This window comes from Anguilla anguilla, chromosome 17 (genome assembly GCF_013347855.1).
Source record: "Anguilla anguilla isolate fAngAng1 chromosome 17, fAngAng1.pri, whole genome shotgun sequence".
Lineage (NCBI taxonomy): Eukaryota > Metazoa > Chordata > Actinopteri > Anguilliformes > Anguillidae > Anguilla > Anguilla anguilla.
Genome location: NC_049217.1, coordinates 9,405,896 through 9,427,491, shown reverse-complemented (window position 1 = coordinate 9,427,491; position 21,596 = coordinate 9,405,896). Strand labels below are relative to the sequence as shown.

The 21,596-nt window shown below is 41.7% G+C and overlaps 1 protein-coding gene across 1 annotated transcript; it reads right to left on the bottom strand.

The window, feature by feature from the left end:
* Window positions 1-1,448: 1,448 nt before the first annotated feature.
* Window positions 1,449-6,532, bottom strand: LOC118217231 (sphingosine 1-phosphate receptor 1-like). The gene is made up of 2 exons (XM_035399089.1): window positions 6,446-6,532; window positions 1,449-5,130 (listed from the first exon to the last, which is right to left on the bottom strand). Exon 2 carries the CDS (start codon window positions 4,760-4,762, stop codon window positions 3,542-3,544), a length of 1,221 nt encoding a protein of 406 aa, XP_035254980.1. The 5' UTR covers window positions 4,763-5,130; window positions 6,446-6,532; the 3' UTR covers window positions 1,449-3,541.
* Window positions 6,533-21,596: the final 15,064 nt, after the last annotated feature.

The window sequence follows — 21,596 nt, the reverse complement described above, 5'->3', positions numbered from 1 at the left end:
AAATACTGAACATGTATTTATGGTAGCGTATTTAATTACATTCAACATATAAGCCATTTCTAAGGTTTAAATGATGGATATTTGTAAACTAATAAACTTTCCTATGGCCATACTTGCTTTTAAGTACTCTTCACTTCTGAGCAGTACCTGTTTTCCCCCATTATTTGTCATGCCTGGGGTGTTACTTGCTGATGAGCAGGGGAACAGGGTGTATATTGCTAGCACAGGTCTGAAAAAGCTTTGCAGTATTGCAATTGTTGATTTTTATTTTTCTTGTTTCGCAAAGAACCCACTTGCCCGTGCTTATGTAATGAGCTCTTCTAGATTGGCACCCCTGTGGCTTGTGTTGGAGGTGGTGTAAGATGCCCTGCTGGGGGCGGGGGGCGGGGGGACGGGGGGGGGTCGTGTCGTTAAGGAAGCTGCGGAACAGAGACAGACCGTGCTTCTTGGTGTTTTTGCGTTTTGGTTTTCTGCATATCTCACGCGCCCCCCGCCCAAGAGTAAGGCTGTTGACGGGATGTGCTCTCTGCTCTGTGGTCACAGGGTAGGCATAGGCTTTTATTTTCTTTTTTTCTAACCACTCCACTCTGCTGCGTGACTACTCGGTTCTGACTTTGTGTGGTCACGCTCGTCGCGCTTATGTGCGTCCTAAAACCTAACCGCAGTTCCAGGAAACAGTAGCCTATATGACTGCCGTCTTAGTCATACAAAAATGTGTTGTACATATACCACCGAAACATTTTTTTTGTCTATGCTTTACAGTTTTAATAAATAACAACATTGATCCCATACAGTTTTTGTCATTAGTTTTTTATGGCTTTATTATGCCATGAAATGGTAAATGGACTGCATTTATACAGTGCTTTTATCCAAAGCGCTTTACAATTGATCTCATTCACACACACACTCACACGCCAATGGTGAAAGGCTGCCATGCAAGGTGCCAATCAAGTCATTGGGAGCAATTAGGGGTTAGGTGTCTTGTTCAGGGACACTTTGACACCCCCAGGGCGGGGGATCGAACTGGCAACCCCCTGACTGCCAGACAACCGCTCTTACCTCCTGAGCTATGTCGCCTAGCAAGCTAATTTCGGCTATGTTCGGCTATATTTAACACTTTAGTAGGATGCATTGGCGTGCTGCTTTGCTTCAGGAATAATGAAAAAGGGCGCTCTTCGCAAGGAAGCATCTTTCTAAGTGTCAAAAAGGGAAGTGATTGCAAGGCACTCTTTTTTTTTGTTGTTGAAGTTTTGGCAGTTTTCATGTGTAGTGAAGTAATGTGAACAGCAATGTAGCTTTTATACCTCATTTCAGACTGATAGTTAGGAGATTGGATTTAGCCAAAAAGAGTAAGTTAATATAGAAATAATATAGTCTTCTCTTTCTTGATCTCAAATACTTCACTGTAGTTGTGTAATAATAATTTGTGTCAAAAACCATAGACCATATTTTGACATTTAATAAATTCACTTTATTCTTCCGAAGTGCATATGAAATGGTCTCACATAAAAAAGGAACATAACTTAAAAATTTCAAACAAATATCCATTATGAAAATACATTTTGATAAGCAACTTACATTTTTTCTATGTACAAAAATGCATAAAGGTGAAAGATGGAACACTTTTTCCATGTATACATTTGTATACATTTCTGTGGGCATTATTTCAAGCCACATTCCCAGATTCAATAGGAAGGAGACACTTTCCCCTGAATGGGAATTCAGCACACAGGTCCAAAATACTAGCTTATAAGGGGATAATATCTACTTTACCTATTTTATTAACTTCTGTGTCAAATTGTCTCACAAAGGAAAGGCGTCATCAGCTATAGATAGTAAGGACCATAAATAAAACTTCAGTTGCATAAGATCTGGAGTCATGACAGGCTATTACATGTGGGACCTGCTGGCTCTGGCTGACTGGATATGCGATAGCCCCAAGACCACACAACAAATGCCTGCTGACCAGAGAGCTTTCCAGAGTTCCCGGGCACTTAACCGTCCACCTGGGCACATTTATTTTACATGGTAGGTGCATTTTGTCAACGTCAGTATATTGCTTCTTGTATTATTATTTTTTTAAATAAATTGAGCTTCTGTTTAGATGAGTATTGCTCAAGGTGCTGGTTTGGTTGTCCGGTTGTACTGACAACCACATTTTTGCCACGAGGTAGCCATGACCGGCACCACAATCTCTGCTGGAGTCAGTGAACAGCAGTGGTGAATTCCTCTGTGGCACCTGGTTCCAGTTGGTCAGCCACAACATGTCTTCTAGCTGTGGGGACACTTAAGTCCTGTGCCTATGTACATGCACAACAGGTCAAAAACTGCATGTCACCAAAAAAATAAAATAGATTACACCTGTGCTACTGTTTGCAGGCGGGCTATACATCTCTTATAGTGAACAGGCATTGTCTTAATCATAGTCATAACACCATATTTGGGTTTGAAAAAGCATGACAGAGAAGGCCTAAGCAGACGAGAGGGGAATCGCCCTGTGTCCTTTCTATTTGACAGGTTGTCGAGTGCTTCACAGTATAGTTTACATGCATGGTTGCTAGCTTCCTTCTGGGTACCCTAATTTACCCATAATTCCCTGTGAGGCTCCACAAAGCACGGTCTTCTCCAAAATATGCAGGCTTCCAGTGGAACCTGTCCTTGCATTCCAAAAACACTGTCCGTTTGCCTCTTCAGTCACCACAGGTTGAGGACTTTATAGCTGAAGACTGAGATTCACTGGTCCAAAAGCCTGTACATTAAATGGTCGCTTTAATCTGAACATCGGTGACCGCGAACCAGAAAACATAAGACGAGAATTGTCATTGTGTCCCATAACTGATGAGATTTTCTTTGGTAGAATTACTGAGCTGCCATGAGTACGTGATGTTTGCTCTCGCCCACGTTAGGACGCCGCTTCACACGACCACACCGACAGCGCTCAGATCAGCCCGGTGGTTTTCGTTTTTACACTCTAACAGTGAGGTGACATTCACACATAAATTCCCTCACCTCTGATGACCACATTGGCTTTTCAAACACAAAGGAAAAAGAAAAAAAAAAACTTTCAGAGCGAGTGGAAGCATAGCTGGTGTCAAACCTGACCTAACTTATGTTTGTAATTTTGGAAGGCTGAGAGTTTTTGAAGCAAGCTGTATTGTTGCTGAAATGTATTATTGTCTTCCAACTCTGCAGCTGAGTATCAGTTTTTTCAGCTTGTTTTTTGGAAATTCAAAACACTACTGCAAGATTTAACTGACATCCTCACAAGAGGGTGCGTGCTCATAAAGCAGTAGGTGGAATTCAGAACACATGAAATTCTAGGATTTTTTAAAGGTCCCAGATAAAGTGAATTGCAAAGAAAGGAGAGTGCAAAAAAAAACAAAAAGAAAAACATTTGAAGTTTCTGTCAGTATGCCGCTGCGACGGGATTATTACATCTGTGCTTTTCCCGAGGCTTTCACTGGCATTAAAAAATGAGTTCTTGTTGGCCAGTTCAACAAAATGTTCTCTCGTGGCCCAGATCAGGGACTCCACAGTGGCCTCACGTCCTGAGCACTTTGGAGTAGAGGGCCTTGATTTGCGAGGGCGTGATGTTGCCGGTGGAGACGTTGTCCTGGCCCTCCAGCCGGTGGGATGCCACCTCTGTCTTGCTGGTACTGTAGTCCAGGAAGGGCATTCCGATCTTCCTCATGTGCCCGTCTTTGGTCACCAGGCAACGGCGGCACAGCAAGCGGAGGATGGCCCGCCGCATGTCCCTGCTGGTGAGCGTGTAGATGATGGGGTTGAGCAGGGAGTTGATGATGGCCACCCCCAGGAAGTAGTCGGCTTTGAGGAGCACGCCGCATTCACCGCGCGGGCAGCAGAAGTCCGTTAGCAGGAGGATGAAGAGGGGCAGCCAGCAGGCAATGAACACGCCCAGCACGATGGTGACCGTCTTCAACAGGGCCAGATACTTCTGCGACTTGCGGGCCGAGCCCCTGCGTGGCGAGGGGGAGGCGACCGTGCCCCCTCCTCCGCCAATGCTCAGCCGCTGTGTGTTGGACTTCACAATGCGGAAGATTCGGACGTAGAGCACCACGATGGCCAGTAGGATGGCAATGAATATTGAGACGCAGAAGAGGATATAGCTCTTGGCGTAGAGCGGCAGCACCGTGGAGCAGCTCTCCAGACCCCCTATACAGTTCCAGCCTGTTATGGGCAGCACCCCCAGCAGAGCTGCCACCACCCAGCTAGCTCCTATAAGGCTAAACATGCGGCCTCGTTTGGCCCCTTGGTAGGGCTTCATCCTCACCATGGTAACGTGGCGCTCGATAGCGATGGCCAGCAGGCTGATGATGGAAGCTGCCAGCGTGATGAAAACCCCGCCCTCCCGCAAGAACCACTTCACAGGAGTCAGCCGCAGCGTGTTGGCACCCGATGTTACAATGTTCACCATGTAGGTGAACCCTGCCAGCAAGTCAGAAAGGGTCAGGTTTCCAAGAAGGTAGTACATGGGCAGGTGGAATTTCTTGTTGCGCCAAATGGCCACCAGAACCACTGTGTTCTCCAACACGATGAGCAGGCAGATGACCAGAAACACAATGTCCACAGGCTTCAGACCCTCCCGGTACTTGTTCCCCGACAACTTTCCCGTGTAGTTGTAGTGGGCAACTATGACTGAGTTGTTCTGATACTCGCGGAACATACGGAACAGGTAGCCAGGAGCCGGGTCGCGGGGATGCACTGTAGGATCTAGTGATGCAAATGCCGCATCGGCCTCCATGGTTTTGTTTATCTTTTTTTATTAACTGAAAGATCGTTTAAGACGCTTTTTTTCACCGGGAAATGGCGGCACCACGGTTATCGCTCATCGTCCTGAAGTTCTGATGCAAGCCATAGACTTCTGTACTATCTTTAAAAAAAATATAGAACCGGGCAATGTAAGGATCTCGTGTTAAAAAATAGGATTAACCTCCGGAACTGAAGTCCCGATGACGGAACTACAACACTCAGAAAAGAAGTTAAATCTCAATGGGAATAGTAGAGTCCACTTAGATGTTTCCCGGCTTTCGTTTCTGTTTAAATCACAGCTGTGCTCTATTTTCTGTGACCTCCGGAGGGCGCTACAAGGCGCCGAGAGTGTGGCGAAACCTGAAAGAGCAAAGACAACTGGTTAACGTCATTCAGTTCGTTCAAGTAGCCTAATGCAAATAAACAAGAGCTGATGTATTGAAATAACAGTCCTTTGGGTAGAACGTTCATTTGCCCCTAAATAACTTTCCCAATAAAACTAAATTAAGTGCAAGTTAAATTACTGCATCTGAAAAATGCAAACTTTCAAGTTGTAGCCTACATCGATGTGTCAACTAAATTGTATGAAATTGGATATAGGCTAGCTAGGTTTGTGGTATTAATAAACGAAAACTCACAGCGGTGTGCAATTCAGGTTGCTGTCTGCTTAACCCTTCGTAGCCAGATATTGGAATCCTTGGTTTTGCGTTAATCAATTTTCTGAAACGCTTACTTTAGTCATCGTGATTCGTAAATGTTGTCATAACGTCATTGCTTATGCCGATTAATCATTTCAAAATCAGTGACTTATAAACTAATGTTTTAACAGTTTTTAAACAAAGCATTAAAAATAGCATAGCAGGAGGCACGGCCAAATGATTTTAAATGACAATCCCGGATTACACTGGTATGTGGTCTACAATGATGCGTTAATCAGAGAAAACTAATTTTCCCTGTGGTACGCATTAGACACCAGGCGGGGAGTGATAAGAGGCACTTTGATCTTAGTTAATTGTGTTTGTCAGAAAACAATTTGGCTAGTTGCATTCCTTTAAATGACCCTGAACCAGTGATATCTGTTGGCCTCTTTGAACTTTGAATAATGTCGACAATTGTAGCCTAATTGCAGTTGCGTTCTTATAAATAGCGATATGACTGGTGTCTAGCCTAAAAACTCATGGCTGTCATAGCAGATTTACGTGTTACTTTGCCTGGTTTGTTTAAACGCAACACAATTATATTAATGTGTGCTAGAGCCGTATAGTCATATAAAAACTACAAATCAAGACTTTTAATAGAGTTCGTTTGAATTTTCACGCATCTGTAAAGCCGCTGCCGGACAATTCCTACAGAAGCTAATCAGTTATAAAATGTTTAGTTTTAATATTTGCTACAGTCAGTCAGACTATAGCATGTAGGCTACTGCATAAACACAGAATATTTAGGCATTTGCTCTTTACAATGGTAAATGAGAACCCATTCGCAGAAAAAAATGGAATGGCGCCTGTGTAATGTCACTTGTTATTTACTAAAATGTAATACTTTGCTTGAATCTGTTGCAATTTCTTTGCCTATTTTGGCAAAGAATATCGCGTTCATTCTGTGCAAAAATAATGAAATGCATCTCAAAATACCTATTTATTTATAAATATTAATGAAAAACCCATATGCCTACCGTTGTCGTTTCTTACAGTGCACACAATATCACACGCAGAGCTCCTGTAGTTGTCGAGCTGTGAAAACACACGCACACGAATGAAATTGACAGGAGGTAAATCGAGAACAGAGCATGGGGCTGGAGGACGTAACTCGAAGTGGGCAGGTCTTTGCCCTGCATAAAACCTTGTTTCTCCCTCTTTTCTCTCAAGCGATGGAAGGTGGCGTAGCTGCTTTTTGAGTAAAATGTGAATATGATGCGCCTGTCTGAATTCATTTATTTTCCCTTCAATTTGCAGTAACCAGAACATATACGTATGAGAGCACGTTTCCTCGTGGTAGTGACTGAGCTTTCTTTGTAGTTTATTTTATGGACTATACATGTCCTGGAACACGCATGTAGTTCTTGGATAATTGTTTTCTGTTGTAATGTCATGTAAAGCAATGTCATGTCAATAATGTGAGTGTTAAACACATAGTAAGCCAAAGTCAATAAGTTATTTTATAATGGGCAACGGACTGCTTATTCCAGGCTACATCGCTGAATGCACAAACAGCATTAGGCCTATAGCCTACATTATATTATAGGCTGCATTCATTTTATTAATATAGTTTCTTCACCGCACGCGCGTTTCTTAACCTCTTTCAAAATCTTCAGCTCTTACAGTGATGTAGTTGTGCTTGTTTGAAAGCTTGAGATGTCATGACCACAGATAATTGATTAAATGAAATTCAATTAAATGTAATTAAGTTTAATGAATGTAATGACGACATTAGGTGTCGGCCCAGCGACGCCAAAAGTTTATCAGCCTTTCTGGAGATTCTTCCCTTGAATCCCTGCAGCTTCCTTGGTATTAAGCTGTATTTTCTCTCTCTCTCTCTCTCTCTCTCTCTCTCTCTCTCTCTCTATATATATATATATATATATATATATACAGTCCCCTCCAAAAGTATTGGAACAGCAAGGCCAATGTTTTTGCAATACACTGAATACATTTGGGGTTGAGATAAAAAGATGAACATGAGACAAGAGTTCAGAATTTCAACTTTTATTTCCTGGTATTTACACCTAGATGTGTTAAACTACTTAGAACATAGTACCTTTGGTATCAGACCACCCAATTTTTAGGTGAGCAAAAGTATTGGAACAGAGAGTATTTAAGTAAATGAAAGCAAATAACACTTAATATTTGGCAGCATATCTCTTGCTTGCAATAACTGCATCAAGCCTGCGACCCATTGACATCACCAAACTGTTGCATTCTTCTTTTGTGATGCTTTTCCAGGCTTTTACTGCAGCCTCTTTCAGTTGTTGTTTGTTTCAGGGGTTTTTTCCCTTCAATCTCCTCTTCAGGAGGTGAAATGCATGCTCATTTGGGTTAAGGTCTGGTGATGGACTTGGCCAGTCTAAAACCTTCCACTTTTTCTCCCTAATGAAATCCTTTGTTGTGTTGGCAGTGTGTTTTGGGTCATTGTCTTGCTGCATGATGAAGTTCCTCCCAATTAGTTTGGACGCATTTCTCCGTAAGTTGGCAGACAGAATGTTTTTGTAGACTTCTGAATTCATCCTGCTGCTACCATCATGAGTTACATCATCAATAAAGATTAGTGAGCCCACTCCAGAAGCAGCCATTCAAGCCCAAGCCATGACACTTCCTCCACCGTGCTTCACAGATGAGCTTATATGTTTTGGATCATAAGCAGATCCCTTCTTTCTCCACACTTTGGCCTTTCCATCACTTTGGTAGAGGTTAATCTTGGTCTCATCAGTCCATAAAACTTTGTTTCAGAACTTTTGTGGCTTATCTCTGTATTTCTTTGCAAATTGTAATCTCTTCTTCCGATTCTTACTACTGATGAGTGGTTTGCATCTTGTGGTATAGCCTCTATATTGCTGCTCTCAAAGTCTTCTTCGAACAGTTGATTGAGATACCTTCACCCCTGTCCTGTGGAGATTGTTTGTGATGTCACTGACTGATGTTTTGAGGTTTTCCTTCATAGCTTTCACAATGTTTCTGTCATCAACTGTTGTTGTTTTCCTTGGTCGACCTGTTCGATATCTGTTGCTCAGTACGCCAGCGGTTTCTTTCTTTTTCAGGACATTCCAGGTTGTCGTACAAGCTATCCCCAATGCTTGTGCAATGGCTCTGATCGATTTCCCCTCTTTTCTAAGCTTGCTTTTCTCCCAAAGACAGCTCTCTGGTCTTCATGTTAGTTTATCTTTTATAACACAAATGCAGTTTTCACAGGCAAAACCCAAGGCTAAAACCAAGAGTAGACATTCAGAACTATTTATTGTTTAACCAATCAATCTAACAGGACACATCTGGGCAACAAGAAACACCTGTCAGTCATGTTCCATGTTCCAATACTTTTGCTCACCTAAAAATTGGGTTGTCTGATACAAAAGGTGATATGTTCTAAGTTGTTTAACAAATCTAGATAAAAATACCAGGAAATAAAAGCTGAAATTCGGATCTGTCATCTCATGTACATCTTTTGACCTCAAACTCAATTGTCTTCAGTGTATAGCAAAAACAAAGGAATTGACCTTGCTGTTCCAATACTTTTGGAGGGGACTGCATATATAATTTTATATCGTAATGTGGCCTCCATACCAAAGACCACGTCTCGTAATTGTAACTTAGTCTCAAAAACGTAATCAGTTCTAAATTCTAAAAAATATATCAATTATAAGCCAATGTTACAACAGCCCCAAATGAATTTACGCCCCCACTAATTCTTGAATCCCGCAAATTCTTTCCAGACCACGGTGGTAGTTGACACGCGCAATGCAATGCAATGCAATGCAATGCAATGCGATGACATTAGACCGCAAAATAACTGCGGACATTACATCAGCGGGAACCTTAATTCCTCTCAGTTTTTAAACAGGAAGCTTTGTCATTGTGCTCAGAAATGTTAGGGATATCCTAAAGAAACACCTAGATGCTAGACGTGCCGAGCCCTGAGCAGCCCACAGAGAAAAAAATAATTTCATTGAAAAGGCAAAACATTTTTTCATTTGGGTGCATAGGACTTAAAAGAGCTGTCTCTTGAAGGAGTGGATGAAACTAGTAGTAAGTGTTAACGTAATTTGCTAAAAGTAGTTTTTTGAAAAAATAACAAGGCCGCCACAAGAACAGGAATATTATGCATTGTCAGCAATGTTTCCTGAGGAGCTGAAGCACATGGCATAAACTTGGAATTCATCAAACTTTATTCCAAAGACCTGAAGCTAGGAAGATAATACACTTTTGCACTTGTCTGTATTCATGTCAATTATAGGCTAAATATGTATGCACCCTTAATTTTCACTTGCAGCTATTATTATTATTATTATTACTAATTATTATTACTAATAATAGGCTAGTAGTAGTAGTAGTAGTAGTGTGTTTGCATCATTATCATGCATCCTGATGTATCACAGCTTACAGCGCATGAGACAAACGCAGAGCTACTACAAACAAACTTTTCAGTAAAACGAATAACCCACTGAAGAGGAGGTATTTTACACTGTTTTTTTCTTCTTCAAAGTTCTAAGTCAGTGTTCTAGAACTCCATTGCTTCCAATTACCAGTCGATTGTTACATCAGCCTTCTATTCAGTTAAAACAAAATATTTGTGATCTTACACCTTAAAGCGTTAAAAACTGTAATATACTCGTTTGAAAGTAAAAGGCAGGAAAATAATTCTGCATAGGCCCTAAACTAGGTAAGTTCTTTAAAAAAAAAAAATTATCTCGACTGTATAAAGGCTGGAATGCTCCAGGCAAGGATTAAAGACGGCCGTGCGCTCGAGGCGGAAACGGTTTTTCGTTTTGCAGGAAAGTGCAGGTGGGAACAGGCTCTGACACGCCTCATGCTGCCTGTCTCACCTCGTCACACCTGCCCAGTTATGGCCGCCTGGAAATAAAGCCTAAATGCGTTACAACGAAAATAGTAGGCTACTCAGTAGAACGCTCCAATTAGTAAAATGAAGTATTTAAAAAGGAACTAGTCAATTTTAACTTTAACATTTTAATTAAATATGATTACAACCTCTTCTGATCTGTCGTTGAATATAGTTACCTTCTCCTACGAAATGATACAGAAAGGAGCTTTACTATATTTTATAATATATCTTCCGTTCCGGAAACAGATTGGCAGATTTGAAACGTCAGGCCGATACGTTAACCTAATTGGCGTTAGTGTCTCGGAAACCGGACTAACAGGATCACGGGTGTCACAGTTTCTTCTTCCGTCTTTAGGTAGTGAGTAAAAGTTCTGTTTCATGTAGGAGCTCGCTCGAATAGTTTCAAATAAACACATTTACGGCAGCGTGTGTTCGGACGATGCAAAAAACAAATCCATAACAAAATCATTGACCTTTGCTGTTATATGCAGTGTTTAAACTTCATAAATACACAAGCAGTTGAAAGAGCTGGTTAAGGCTGCTGGTTAACCATCTGTTCATATACATATGTACAGTTTATGAGTATGTGTGCTGCGTATGTGTGTGTTTATATGTACATATATATATATATATATATATATATATATATATATATATACACACACACACTCATATCCTACTGTACATATGTATATAAATGTTTTTGAATGTTTTTGAGTGGTCCAGTTAAAGCCCTGACCTCAAGATCATTGAAAATGTGTGGCACAATTTGAGATATGCAGTACATCAGCAATGTGTAAGCAACTTGCTTATTTGCCAAATGGTGCTTACCATAGTGAAGTGATGGGTCCTAAATACCAGCCATGCATTTCAGCTTTATTTTTCTTAGAAATATTTTGATGACTTGTCACCTATGGCAAGTGACCATGGCATTCTCTGGAACCAAGCATTCACTGTGGATGAATGTGTCCAGCAGGAAAACTATTAGGCAAATGTCATGGAAAAAGGACATCAATGAATGACTCAACTGAAAAAGGTGCATTGTTGGCTGATCTTTAAAAATTTGTTTAGGGCGGTTTGTTCTGTGGTCTAAATGGAACATGGCATACTAGAGTTCTTTTGGATTCACAATGCCTTTGCAATTCTGCCATACATAAAGAGCCATTTTGTTGTGTACTCGGAACATAACTTATTGTGTTTTTTCTCAGAACATAAAGCTATAGGTATATTTAGGTCTTAAATGGGCAATTTAATGTAAAACTATGAAATGTAAATCTGTTAAATGAAAAACTATTTTATTTTTCTCTGAATGAAATAGTCTGCAGGAGAATACGTTTGAAGTTCCCATTAAACTTTCTGGGCCTTGTTGGTACAGTCTTGTTAGGGAGCTATGATGCAGTTTTTGTAATGACTATCACGTGTCTGTTTTGCCTTTGTATATGAGCCAGGCAAGCAGGCTTTATAACAAAGGACTGAGCAATAAAACAGTTTACAGTCAGACAAGTTTACAATCAAATGCCTTTTGTTTAAAATGAATTAATTTGTTTTGGCTTCATTCTTTATTATCTTTTTTCTTATTAAACGTATTTTCCTGCCAAACAGGAAGAAGAAAAAAAGGCATTTGAAAGGGTTTAAGCTCTCTCAGTCTCTGTTTTTCTCAAGCTTTGGGACTGTAGGTTGTTGCTGTTTTCTGGATCCTATAGCGCCAGTCAGTTCCTAGGTCGTAAATGATATCACTATTTAGGTCTGAACTTGGTGCCCTGCAAAATATTGGGGTGCAACTGGGGTACATACTTAAAGCAGCCTGACACGCCCCATGTTGAATGACAAATTGAATGATAACTGTGTGACTGCCTGCACTGAGCTTGTTCCCACACTTGGTTTGGAGTTTGGGGGGAAGGGGTCAAAATGGCATGAGCCTGGGTGACTCAGGTGTGGTCTGGACTGGTGTGGTCTCACTGGGATATTTCCTGAGATGGCTTTAGTTGCAGAGGCATGACCGGAGGCCAAAAGAAAAACAACCTTTTTATTCCTCTCTGAAGCTGAATTCCTCTCAGGAATGTCCTTGTCGCCTCCACGCAGAGGCGCAGGGGTGGCATTGTGCAGTGGGGATGCTGTGAGGAATCTGTCTCTTCTGTCCGGACCATGTGCCTCTTGTTCCTAGCAGAATTTCTGGGTCTTTTCCAGGTCGGTTGCATTTCCACCAGATGTAGACGGGGGGAAAAAAACCCCAAAAAACTTAGAAAAATAATAATTTTAGGCAATGCTTACCTTCCGCTCTGCTCTTGGTTGTCTCTGACTCTAATGAGATCCAGATCCGGATTTTTTAGGGGGATTTGCTGCAAAATTCAGGGGGACTGTTTTTTTCCCCTCTACAGTGAAGTTGGGGGTTGTGCAGAAACAAAATCAGAGTTTTCCCATTGTTCACATGAACATGTTGTTCTGAGTCTCCCAAGTGCATGACAGTTAACCGGGTCTTAGAATGCGGGTGACGTAAAACCAGAACGCACTGTGCCAGCAGACTTAACAGCAAAGTTAAGTGTAGTGTAATGTGCCATATCAAGCTTCTTTGTTCTTATTGCTCCAGCTTGGATGGCCTACCACCCCCTGCCCACTCACCCCCAACCCTGTAAATACTTTAGATATTATTTCTTTCTTCTGGTATAAAATAAACAAGGCAATAACGTAAACGAAAGCCAGACTTTGGTATTTGGCCTTCAGAATACGTTTAATCTGTGTTACAAAGGGCCTGGGAGCTGATAAGTTGAAAGCAAAAACCACAGACGCCTAGCCCTGAACTCTTTTTTTATTTTTATTTTTTCCCCCTTTTTTCTTTCATTTTCGAAATAGTGTATTTCAAATGGTAATGGATTCAAATATCGGTGCATTGTATCTAAGTCAGGGGAACCATTGCGTGACAAATGGCTATCTGCTACAAGGTCAGCACTCATTGCCTGCCCATATTGGCTGAGTGTGTCTAAAGCAATGATATATTTATTTATGTGTTTATGTATTTTTCAAAGGAGTTAACAAATTTGAATCGGAGCTCGGTTTCCTTTTTCTGTTTGCGAAATGCAGGCAAATAAGCACAGGAAACTTCCCAATAAATTTACAGTTTATTGAACTGATTGCTGATTGCTAATTAAAGATGAATTAAAATGAAATGTGTCATAAAAGTTACTTGGAACACAGATATTTTCTTTTCATGCGATTGCTCATTTTTGGATATGTTCAGTGACAAAACATTTTGAATTATTTATCACAAGTTAAACTGTCCACTCTGGGCCATTATATGTCAGAATTGTTACTGATGGTTGAGCTAATTAAATGCTTGAATTTGGATTGTAAACCAGGAATTTGCCACTTCTTGCTGTGGAGTTTTGATCTTTGCTACAGTTGAGACAGATAAATGTTAGCCTTTCTGCCATCTGTAAATCATGAGCACAAAAATGTGAATTGTTCAAGTTTATTTATGAGTCAGTTTTATTTCAGCATACAGAAAGGCAATTAGCGGTGTATTTCGGGAACTGCTCACTTCTTGCCCCCACCATCTCCCCTAACACACGCACACACCTGCATATACCCACCTCTGTTGCCTTCCCATGAGTCTTTTCACAATGCACACATGCTGCTTCTTTTATTGTCTCTAAAAACGGAAAGATGCCCTTGAGTTATAAGGGTGGCTGGCCTCAGAAAGCAGCTAGACAGCTAGCCTGTCAGTGACAATGAGAACACTGGCCCAGAAAGCAGCTAGACAGCTAGCCTGTCAGTGACAATGAGAACACTGGCCCAGAAAGCAGCTAGACAGCTAGCCTGTCAGTGACAATGAGAACACTGGCCCAGAAAGCAGCTAGACAGCTAGCCTGTCAGTGACAATGAGAACACTGGCCCAGTTGCTATTCAGGCGAGTCACCGGGACATGACATGCACTCTGTTTATACTGTACCTGGCCCGAACCAAAACTATGGTTCTTGCTCCTCTCTGCAGCCAGATTCCACCGACCAGCAGCACGTTTCTTAGGCATTGTGCTCATTCATTTGTTCAACTTTTGGTTGGAGGGGTTTGATATGTGCCAGCCACCCAGGCAGCCAGAAGAGGCCTGCAGTCTGCAGGCTGTGGCTTCAGCTCAGTCTGTTAATTTCTCACGAGAGGATGTGGTTGGGGGGTGGGCGGGGGGTTTGGAGAGAGACATATTTACCAGAACAGAGAGTGAGAAATTTGAAATGCTTGAATAATACAAAAGTTAAATGCCCTCTGGAAATATAATGTGTGATTGTGTTTTTTTTGAAGAACTACTTGGATGTCCTAAATATTAATTATAAAAGTGCTTATTAGGAAGATGTGATCAAGAAATGCACAGAAGTGACTCTAACCTTGGATGTGAATTAGGCTAGATTTCATTTGGCTTAAATTTTGCTTAGTTTGCATGCTCGGTCACACCCCCATGAAAGGTTTGTTTATCTGAAAGTGGCAAATGAATCAAGGGCAAGTTTGAACAATGTTATTTTGGCATTTAACAGGCACTCTTTTCCAGAGTAACACAAATTATTTTTTTTATATACGGTCAATTTTATACAGCAGGGTGGTTTACTGACGAAATTCTGGTTATGTAACTGCTCAAGGGTACAACAGCAGCACCACATCTAGAAATTGATCGTACAACCTTTCAGTTCCAAGACCGGCTCCCTAAAACTTATCATACACTGCTTCCCTAGTGTGATTACAAAGATTGCTTTTCCAGGTTGATTACATTCCCTGAAAACATATTTTGTTGCTGATCTCGTCTGGTCTTCAACCTCCCCAGACACTCCCACATCACTTCCCTGCTCACTACCCTCCACTGGCTGCCTGTTATAGCTCGCATCAACTTTAAAACATTGGTCCTAGCATACCAGGCAGTCAAGGGATCAGCCCCAGCATACCTCCACAAGATATTCAAACCCTACATGCCAGCCAGATCCCTCCGTTCTGCTACCTCAGGACGCCTGACACCTCCCTCTCTTCGCACCTGCACTTCCAGAACACGTCTCCTGTCTGTTCTGGCCCCACGATGGTGGAATGACCTCCCCGTGGAGGTCAGAACAGCTGAGACACTGACCCATTTCAAACGACGACTGAAGACTCACCTCTTCAGACTGCACCTCTCCCCATCCCTCCTACCCCCCTGTAAATGACTGTAAGCTTAGGGTTGTAACTAGGCAGCTGTTTCGTAGGTGACTTAGGTGCATGAACTGTCTTAACTACTGCTTGTATTTTTTTCATAGACTGCGTTGTTGCCGTTCTCATTGTGTTAGTGTTAATCAGTTTAACCTTCAGGGATCAAGTTGAACTATGCGGTTGTTCCCTGCACTTGGACCGGTACTTCTCTCTAGGGTTTTCGTCATACTTGTTCCTGGTTATGGTTATACACTTTGTTGTACGTCGCTCTGGATAAGAGCGTCTGCCAAATGCCTGTAATGTAATGTAATGTAATGTGAAGCGTTGCGAGCTCGTCTGCTCTTCTGTGTGTCTTTAGCGGTTACACATTTCAAAACAAGCAAACATATTTCCTCTAAAATCAAAGGTAAGGAAGAAAACATATAAAAGCAAAGAATTCCAGTATTACTCAGTGCAAGCAAGTAAGACAAAAAAATAAAAAACGAACCCATTTAAATATTTTTTTTTAATTTTGTCTTTATTTATATATATTATACTGCCCTTCTGGGATCTGAGTTTTTGTCAGCCGTCATGCATGAGCCAGCTGTCTCCGACCCACATCGGTTCTGACTGCGATCTGGATCGAGTGCCTTGCCCAGGGTGGTTGGAGTAGAAGGCCAGGGGAAGTGTTTCTGAGAGATCTGATCTTAAACATTCCACGTCTGGATTACAGCAACCACATATCCTCAACCTCTCCCATTCCCACTGCCAGACAATTTGCCTCCAGAGCTCAAGGCAAACACGGAGAGGAAGCCCGGCGCTTTTACTCTGAAAGAGGAGTACTTAAGCCAAAAAAGAGCGGTAGGTCCTGTCGGGCTAGCGTCGTGCTAAACCAGCCCCGGGGACATGCTTGGAGCAAAGCTGCAGCTGCACGTCCAGGTTTTTACGGACAGCGAAAATGTACCCTGTAATTACATTTATTTTATTTTGCTTTTATGCAAACAGGTAGGTCCGCTCGGCCTTCTTTTGCAGTGAAGACCTGCGGGAACTGAGCGGGTAGGGAACTGCGGTCAGATGTGGGTGGGATGATTCAATGCACAGATGTAGAAAGGCAGTTTCTGTGGGAATTTGGCCAGGACACCGGGGCTGACTCCTCCACTCTTTTTTAGAAACGTGCCGTGGGATCTTTCACGACCACAGCGTGTTAGTATCATTTCTGGTCCGAAGGACAGCACAGGGCCCCCACCACTGTGCTGGGGATACTGGACTTCTGTTTGGTCCTGAGTGAAGAGTGCCCCCTATTCACCCTCCAGTTTGACAGTAGAAGGGTATTGGGTGGCATGGACGGAGTGTAGCACAGTGGCTAAGGAACTAGACTTGTAACCGAAAGGTCGCAGGTTCGATTCCCGGGTAAGGACACTGCCGTTGTACCCTTGAGCAAGGTACTTAACCTGCATTGCTTCAGTATATATCCAGCTGTATAAATGGATACAATGTAAAAATGCTGTGTAAATGTTGTGTAAGTCGCTCTGGATAAGAGCATCTGCTAAATGCCTGTAATGTAATGTAAAATGCCTGCTGGCTATTGCAATGAGCTCAAACGTGAAATGTTGATGGGCCATGGCACTTGAATACAAAAGTGTATTCCACCATTTCTTTATTGGAAAATGGTGGAAAGGGTTAAAAATCTTCATTTTTGTAACCACATCCCAGCTGGCTGCTCCCACCAGTCCCGAGATGCTGGAATTGGGATGATACAGTTTTTGATGCCAATCCAATGTTTTTAATTTCTCAAACCATTTTTGTGCACCACTTTTCTTTTTAATTTAATAGCCAAAGCATAAATACACATATTTCTTGCAAAAAATCTGTAATTTGTTCAATTAAATACAGTGCTGCATGCTTAGAATTAACAGAAGTCTTCCACTTCATCCTCATTTTTTATATTTGAATTTGAATGAGTTTTTGAATTATATTCAAACATGAATTTATTTTTGTGGCCATCAGTTCATCTTTCTGTTGATGTTGTTCATCCATAATTTCCATGAGTATTATTTTTTTGTTGTTGTTTATATCCATTTCCAGTAAAAGTGCAGCCAATTGAAACCACAGTAGAGTAACTCTGGTCTGGATAAAGAAGGAGCATTGTCTGAGGCATGAAGCCCTGTGAAATTTACTCTGGAGCATTTGTCCACAGGCAGTCAATTCAAAACATTCAGAGAATTAACCTCTTTATGACATCATCCTGCCAAGTGACCAATTGGAACTTCCAGAGTTCTCTTATTTTCCCATTCTCTCTCAACACCCATTGCCTGTTTTTGGTTTTGGGGAACTTGAGGAATGTAACTTAATCCATTATCCCCCCAAACTCAGCCCCAGGGCCTCCCACTGTGTGCTTTTGTTCCCTAAGCCAATTTATTGACCAGTTAATGTTATGGAAAACAGCAATTGAAGCATTTCCATGGAATTTCTGTCTTTAGATGGACTATAACGGAAGCTTTGGTTTTGGTTTTCTTTGTTTTTCTCCACTTTCATATTTGAATTTAATTGGCACACTGAGCAATTGGGACCATTGTACATTTTTACATTTTCACCATTTAGCAAATGTGCTTATGCAGAGCAACTTACACAGCTTACATTCTTTATATACAATCCATTTATTTAGCTGGATATGTACTGACGCAAAGGTACTTTTGAATTCAACCACTTAGGTTGAAGCTCAGATCGTTATGTTACATTGTTCCCCCTCCATTTACTTATTTTTTTTCCTCAGTTTGTCAATCAGTTTAGCAAACAAATATAACCTCTCTCTAAAATGTTTTGCCTCAGAGTGAATTGTGATGAAAATTTATGCATACGTTGTCTGCAACCTTCATGGAATTATAACTACAAAATTGGTTAATTGTTCATTCATTGTCTGATCAAGTCATCATATGAAACTGTACTGCAAATCTATTTCTGACATGGGGCCATGGAGGCAGATTCTAAGAGTAATTAATATCAATTAAAAACTCATTATTTTATGGATAGTTTGCCAACATCAGGTCCCAGGTTTAGTCTCAGAGGGGCTTCCGTGCCTTGTCAATGCAGGCTCAGTTAAAGCTCAGCTCGTTTTCTATTCTTTAAGAAGGCATTGATTCACTGTGTCTTCTCTCTGAAGATGGAACTGCATACATTAAAAGATGAAAAAGTGATTAATTGTCTTATATTTGGAGATGAAATCGAAGAGCGTCAAATGGACTGGTGACTGGCTTTTGTTTTTTACTGCGAAGCGACTTATGTTTTTAACTGAGCTGTGAATGACGTTCTGTGGCTCTGTCGGACAGCTTTATAATGCTATAATTCTTGAAAAAATGGGAACTGTACAGGAGGAAATAGGAGTCACCGTCATGCTCATGAAACCAGCTTGAGATGACGCGTGCTTTGTGACAAGGCACATCTTCTTGGAAGTATCCGCTTGAAAAAGGGTAGACTTAGGTATGCTTAGGTATGTTGTGGCATTCAAATGGCCCTCAGTTAGAATTAAGGGGCCTAATATGTGCTAAGAAAACATTCCCACACCATTGCACCCCCACAAACCTGCACATGGCAGGATGGATCCCATCATGCTGTTTTTGCCAGATTCTGACCCTATCGTCTGCAAAAAGATTTGTCAGACCAGGCAATGTTTTTTCCACTCATTCAATAATTGGTGAGCACGTGGCCACTGTAGCCTCATTTTCCAGTTCTTAGCTGACAGGACTGGAACTTGACGTGATCTTCTGCTGCTGTATCCCATCCACTCTAGGTGCTGTAGTGCCTGAAAATCCCAGGAGAGCAGCTCTTTCCGAGATGCTGGAACCGCCATGTCCGGCACCAACAACCATGCCACGGTCAAAGTCGCTTAGTTCATGCCTAGATCACCCATTCTAATGTTCGGTTGAACAACAACTAAATGCTGCTTGGAAGAGCTGTCTATTTGTGTTAACAAGCCGGTGTACTTCCTAATAAACAGACTACGGAACGTGTTTCTACACACAAACCACTACATCGCATGTTGAAAACATTCACTGGGGTAACTCTAAACTGGATGCGCTCGAGGGTGTTTCTCAAGTTGCTACTGAGCCGCTGTTTATTTTAAAAAAACGATAGTCCACGTAATACGCTTTCGCTGTCCAGTTCCTTCTCGTCTTTCTGGTCCGGATGCCAGAAATCGTCGTTATTTTTTTAATTGGGGATGAGGGATCCATTAGGTTACCTAACTATAGTAATTGTAAGCATATGCTGTATTCAAATAACGCTACTCCGTCATGTGTTCATGGGAAAAATATCTTTAAAGGGTGAACCAGTTTGCACCGGTGGCTTTGCCCTGACGTGCAGTAGCCTAGCGGCTGACTTCATGGCGGGAACCTCGAGGCTGTGCCACACAAACCATTTAAAATGTGCTTCCTCACCAGCCACGTGAGAACACGATACAAACAAAATACTGAAAAAAACGCAACAATTTAAAATATAAATTTATTATATTTATTTAATAATTTTTATTATATTCATTTTAAGTACTTAAATATTATGTTTCAAATGTTTAGAATGCGCGATCACAGACATGAACACACGGGTTCAGTTTGTCAGAGTGTGAACTGCACGGTGGAAACGGGTCAGTATTTTTCTGATCACCCGGCTGCAACTATTCCCCCCAGTGACACCACCCCCTCCCCCACCCCCCACCCCACCCCCGCGAGCTCACACTGCACACAGGCACACATATGCACGTATGCAGTGCAATTCTTGACGGGAATTTTATGGGGCCAGTCTTGGGAGAGAGGGGCTTCCATGAGAAAAGTTCGAAAAAAATGTTCCCTTATATTACCTTCTGTTGTGCTTTGTGCTTTCACTTTAGGGCCTCAGCAAACGGTATGATTTATAGATTTATGGTAGCACTGGACTATTTCCCCTAAACATTTAGTAGCCTTTTGTGTGTGTGTGTGTGTGTGTGTGTATACTTTCTCAACCATGGAAAGAAATTACTGTATTTGGCACAATAGTTGGCACATTTGGAAGAATTGGCATTTTCACACTTCACATACGCAAGCAGACTGGAATCAAAATCTTTAAAAAAAAGGACAAAGAATAAGAAATTGTTCATTAGAAAAAATAAAGGTGCATCCCTTCCCCCTCATTATTTCAGTTCCTTTGATTTGATGATTTGCCACTTATTAATATGTCATAGGTACCAAATATCATGTGTAGTTCAGTTTTTCTGCCTGACAAATAAACACTAATGTAGCACATGTTGCCTTTTCCTGTCCGTTGAGGGTCACATTCAGCACATAAGCTGAGTGACTGGTGACTGTGAGTCTTCTGTTCCGTGGCATTTACGCTCACAGTTGGGAGGTGGAACTCTTGATTAGGAGAACTGCAGGAAACACCAGCCATAAATGTTACTGAAACAGAACCAACCCACCCCCACACGTTTATCTACTCGTTGAATGTTCGTAAGGCTTTGTACAATTGTGTTTCCTTTTAAATGTCAGCGCTAATCCCCTGTTTGAGCTGGGCTGCATTCCTGGGTGCTGTAGGGGGTGTGTGGGCAGGCCGGTGTGGGGGAATCCCAGCATGCACAGCTGATAGGTCCACGCTATCTGATTGCCCTCCACCTTCCTTCCTGCAGTCACTGTCCGGATGCTACTTTTTTTGATTGTGTATCGTGGGAATTCAGAGTCTCACTCTCCCTCTCGCCTTCTCATGACTAGAAACTAAAATGTGTACACATCTGGGGTTTCCTGTGGGGGTGGCCAATGTGGGACTGCCAGATGAAGTTCAAGGAAATGTTATCGTTTTGGGACTATAAAGTCCCTTTAGAAAAAGAGAAAAATAAACATATATTTATATCAGAGGTGCAACAATAGTTGATGACTCATTTTGGAAATGAACAGTGTAACCAGAGTGAGCTCTGTAAGGCTCAAAATGAATCAAGGGATTTTCACACACACACACACACACACACACACAAACACACACTCTCACTCACGCACATTCACAGACAAAGCTCTTATCTCAGTATTTGTTACTGGGATAGTGTCTGAAATTGAGCTGACTTTTATAGGATGTATTCAGGGTTTCTTTGCATTTTGCCAGCTTATCTGCTACTGGGATCATTT

Bases quoted from the DNA above. Each gene is read 5' to 3' on its own strand.
- LOC118217231 (XM_035399089.1), bottom strand. From the start codon at position 4,762: ATGGAGGCCGATGCGGCATTTGCATCACTAGATCCTACAGTGCATCCC.